General features: G+C 46.9%; 1 protein-coding gene across 1 annotated transcript in view; it reads right to left on the reverse strand.

Moving 5' to 3' along the window:
- Window positions 1-3,213: 3,213 nt before the first annotated feature.
- snrpb2 (small nuclear ribonucleoprotein polypeptide B2) overlaps window positions 3,214-4,784 on the reverse strand; it is a 6,093-nt gene continuing 4,522 nt past the window's right edge. The window contains exon 7 of the mRNA XM_005748567.2: window positions 3,214-4,412. Within this exon, the coding sequence (XP_005748624.1) occupies window positions 4,253-4,412 (160 nt within the window). The 3' untranslated portion in view covers window positions 3,214-4,252. The remainder of the gene's footprint in view (window positions 4,413-4,784) is intronic.

Consider the following 4,784-nt stretch of genomic DNA (forward strand, 5'->3'; position numbering starts at 1 on the left):
CATTATTACTTTAGGATTAGTTTAACACAAAGTCAGGGCTGACCCGGGACCATTGCTGTGAGTCACAGTGCGCAGCATAAAGGTCCTTTCACATCGGACGCAGGATGTGCTGCTAATGCTAACTGCTAACTAAAAGCAAAGGATCCAGGATTTGTTGCTGGCTGCTGGGCTCTGTGTGCAGCAGCTCTACCTGCACTAGATGCACCTGCTCCTTGTCTTTTCTATCTCTGACTTTATGTCCTCTACAAGAGTTTGTTTTTTTGCTGGTTCTTCAAATGTTCAATAAAAACATGTATGCTAATTCATAACGAAGAAAGCTTTGTAATGAAGACTGTCATTTCAAAACACTGCCCGCCCCCACCCCGTGGTCCGCAGCGCTGTTGAAAAGGCTGTGGAAGTCCCTGTATTAAACACGTAGACCTGTGACACAAAAATCACCAAACTCGGACGACCACAGACTGTTTTCCTTTGTGGTGATGAAGGAAAACGCTGGGTTGGCATGTAAAAGTGCATTTATTCCCTTCAAGGACCTGCAGTTCAAAAAAAGCGCCCCTCGACAGCCAAACCCATCTGTTCTCTGATTGGATTGTTACATTTGTGATTGACATGACATTGACCAATCAGATGAAAGGAAGAAAAATAGGGTCAGAATTCGTACTTGTAACTTGAAACTTGAGTTTCTCACAGATTTTTTGGCCACACACAAATTCTTTTTAAACATACAAATCCTGATTTACAAGTACAAAATATTCATGACCACAATTTGAGCCCATATGTCAGTGCGCCCCAGGGTGGCTACAATGTAGCTGCCATCACCAGTGTGTGAATGTGTGTGTGACTGAATGTGTAAAGTGCTTTGGGGTCCTTAGGGACTAAGTAAGGCGCTATACAAATACAGACCATTTGCCACTTGGTTTCTGCAGACAACATTAAAGTGTCACCTGCTTCCCGACTGACCATCACGTTCCTTTCAAATCAAATCAAATCAAATCACTTTTATTGTCACATCGCATGTGCAGGCACACTGGCACAGCACATGCGAGTGAAATTCTTGTGTGCGAGCCCCACAAGCAACAGAAATGTGCAAACACAACAACACAAACCAGCAAATACAAGAATGGCTACATCTGAAACTTTCTGATGGAGTTGTGCGCATGTTTACATTTGTGCAGACAGAAATCAAAATTACACAACGACACAATTACAGGTTTGTCTGTCCTTAATCTGAAATATGCACATGTATACATATATGAGCCTCTGAGTGTGTATAACACTTTCACATGATGATGATGATGATTTAGAACTTCTGTGATATTTGGGCGTCTGCAAAATGCACAGACCGTAAGATAAGATCCTGTTTCCAGGATTCTTAATGGACGATTATCCTGTGACTTGTCATTGGCCAATGAGCATCCGGTTTCACAGTTAGACCCGCCCCTCCTCGTCCAAGCTCCATTTTTGCAACCAGCACAGCAACGGCGGGCACGTTTACCTCGAGGCTTCAAATCTGGATTCATTAAAAAAAAGAGACGTCAAGGCAGCTACGTCCATCTTTGTCTCCGTCTCCACCACCAGGGGGCAGACACAAGTACAGCCCGGGCCCAGTTTAATTGTGGCTGATATCCCATCAACAGCAGATGCTGCTGCTGTTTTTACAGCGAGTGCTTCTTTACACCCATCTGATGGCTTCGGTTCATTTTGGGAACTCCCATTACTTCAAACGCAGGCACAGTGTGTACTTTGAATCATTTATTGTTTGTGTTTTAAAAAGCAGAGGCCTCGCACACTCTCCCGTCTCCTCTGCTGGTTATTTATTAATGTGACTGTCATATTTATCAGCGTACAGTGAATAAAGATCATTTGCATGCGTTTTCCATCCAGGATGAAAGATTTCCTCGTGCGTGTCTCAGCGTGGCTGCTCTCCGCTCGCTTCTGTTGATGCACTCAAACATTTTGATTCATTTTCCTGCAGCTGCCAAAGAGGCAGATAAATTGAAGCAGCGGGGGGGTGGAAACTCTCCACAGGCGGAGGAATGAACTCTGAATGAAACATAAAACCTGAGGTGGCCTTCCATCTTCTGGTCGAGGGTGTGATTCAGTCGGAGGTTTAACGCTCGGCCTCACTGGAGTGTTTATGTCTGTTTTAAGCTCCTAAAGTCACAAAAACCTGAAAACTTTTTAATCTAAACTTAAGACCCACAAGCTTCTTCCTCCAAATGTCAGCTGCATCTTCAGCTCTTCACATCAATGTGTCAGATATGGACGAAGCTTCGGGGCCTGAAAAGTCAACCTGCACTTTTTATGCTGGCCACCAGAGGGCAGTAACGTGGTTGCAAAGCCTATTTGCTGTTTCCTGATGAGTTTTTGAGCTCAGTCTTTGGTTTTGGCTCAAATTTAAATCTATGATGATTCTTAGTCAGACATGTTCTCCGGCCTGTGCTCATTGGTTCAGACCTTCAGGCGTCACACCGGCTTCCTAAACACAGAGACGACCACGGCAAAAATGCTCGCTGTTGCCAAAACTGACATCACAGCTGCACAGGTACATCTCACCCAGTCTAAGCCACAGCTGTACCGCCGTGTCAGGCACTCAGAGGGAGGAGCTTAAACAGAGGAAGTTGGCAGAACGATGTCCCGACGGCTGCACGACTTCCTGTGACGAGCACTCGTTCTCTGCTCACCTGTTTTCACAGGTTAGAGCACCAGAGCAGCATGACATCACATTTGTCTTCCCTCCCCCGCTAACCTGTTGCGTCAGAGGCTTTTACAGCGTCTGCAGTTCCTCTGATGGCCACTCGAGGCTCCAAACTTGAGTCAGTCCACTTGTGATGATGTTTCAGTTCCAGGCGTCGAGGTTTCACTTTTACAAGCCAGTGTGTGACTATTTGGACAAGGTTGCTACCTCCATCTTTTATATACAGGCTGTGCTTCCTACAGGCCCTCATACAAACGCTCCACGTGTCGCTGTTCTTCAGACGGCCTGCACCGTGAGACCAAACAATAAAATACCAAAAGTCGATCCCACCCCGTCACGGCTGACTTACAGCTCCACAATCCCATAAACCCCTGCAGGCATCTCTGAGGAAATTAACAGCCGACATCACAGGAAGCACTGATGTGCCGACGGCGATCAATAACCCTTCTCTGTTTAGCGACACGACAGACAGGTGGAGGCAGGAAAACGACTGGAAAAGAATCTACAACAACGCCGCACATGTTTAAATCACTTTTAATAAAAAAATCACAACGTTGACAGAAACAAGAGGAAGAAGCTCTACTTTAAAACCCAGAAGAATCCTGTTCTGCTCATTTCTATCTTAAGGGGTCGGGTCTCGTCAGCTTCGTCACAGAAACAGGTTATCCTAAGGTAAAGCTTTGAACAGCAGCTGGCAAGGCCCGATGACCATATAAGGACAAGAGCTCTGTGACATCATACAGACCCAAGCGTAGAAAAAAAAACCCTGAAGTTTGAGCCAATCCTCCGTTCTGACACCTGTGCAGTTATAACGCATCTGCACGTTTAACCAGCCGGCGGATGGTGACACAGGTGGCTGAAGCATCACCTGACCTGAGCGTGTTTGTACTGTTGGAGCCTTTGGAATGACATCATCTGACCAATAATACGGCTGCTGTGAGGTTACTGTACTAACAGAGGCGGAGCTTCACGTTTGGTGAAACTTTTGGATTTTAATTGGATGTTGTTGATGATCAACTACAACTCGGCTACGACAGAAATAAAACCCGAGGCTTTGCTTTAACAAGGTTTTCATATCCTGAAGACCTGAGACGAGCCGCCGGCGCCGCAGGCGTGAGCCAACCTGTCGGCATGACGACACGAAGCTTTGATCAATAATGTAAAAGCAGCCTGAGGTGAAACGCGGCGAAAACACACAGGCTTGAGTCGTCTCAGCGCTCACGTCTAAAACCACACAGGCTCAAACGCCGACTGGCAACCATGCCAACCGCTGGTCGCTAAGGAGAAGAGTGCTCTCTAAACCCTCGTCAGATGACACCGTGACCTCTGAGACCTGAGGGGGTCAGAGTAAAAATGTGAGGCACGTTTATGAAAAATGATTTTATTTTACAAAATCAGAAGCAGCTCCGTGGCGTTCCTCTTAGAAAATATACTTAAAAAAACAAAAACAAACAGACGCCATTAGGCTCCGCACACCGCCAGACGACAGAAATCCCCCAAACCGCCAGCCCCGCCCCCCCTCAGTCTCTGTGTCCCGTCTCTGATTGGACGAGGCGACTACTTCTTGGCGTAGGTGATCTTCATGGCGCAGGTCGCCGTGATCCGGAAGCCCTGCAGCGCGTCCTTGGCCACGCCCGCCTGAGTGTCGCTTTCAAACTCCACGAAGGCGATGTCGTGTTTCCCCGGCACGAGTCGCACTTCTTTGAAACCCGGAAACCTGCAGGCGAAAAACAAACGTTGAAACATCAGGAGGCTGAGTACGTTCAGATCTCTGACGTATGGAAACTCTGCTGGATGTGACCACAAACGTTTGAAATACCGACTTAATAAATGTTACAACTTTAAACCTTTGATGTTTTCAGCTGAGCATAAATGGTCAGATTTGTAAATCCCTGCATTTAGCTTTTGTTCACATTTGTTTAAAGTCTTAAATCAGGCGGCTCCATCAAAGCTCAGCAGCCTCGTGGATGGAGCTGTGTGTGTGGAGCAGCAGGTGTGTGTGTGGAGCAGCAGGTGTGTGTGTGGAGCAGCAGGTGTGTGTGTGGAGCAGCAGGTGTGTGTGTGGAGCAGCAGGTGTGTGTGTGGAGCA

This window comes from Pundamilia nyererei, unplaced genomic scaffold (assembly GCF_000239375.1).
Source record: "Pundamilia nyererei isolate P.nyererei 1_Seehausen unplaced genomic scaffold, PunNye1.0 scaffold00225, whole genome shotgun sequence".
NCBI lineage: Eukaryota > Metazoa > Chordata > Actinopteri > Cichliformes > Cichlidae > Pundamilia > Pundamilia nyererei.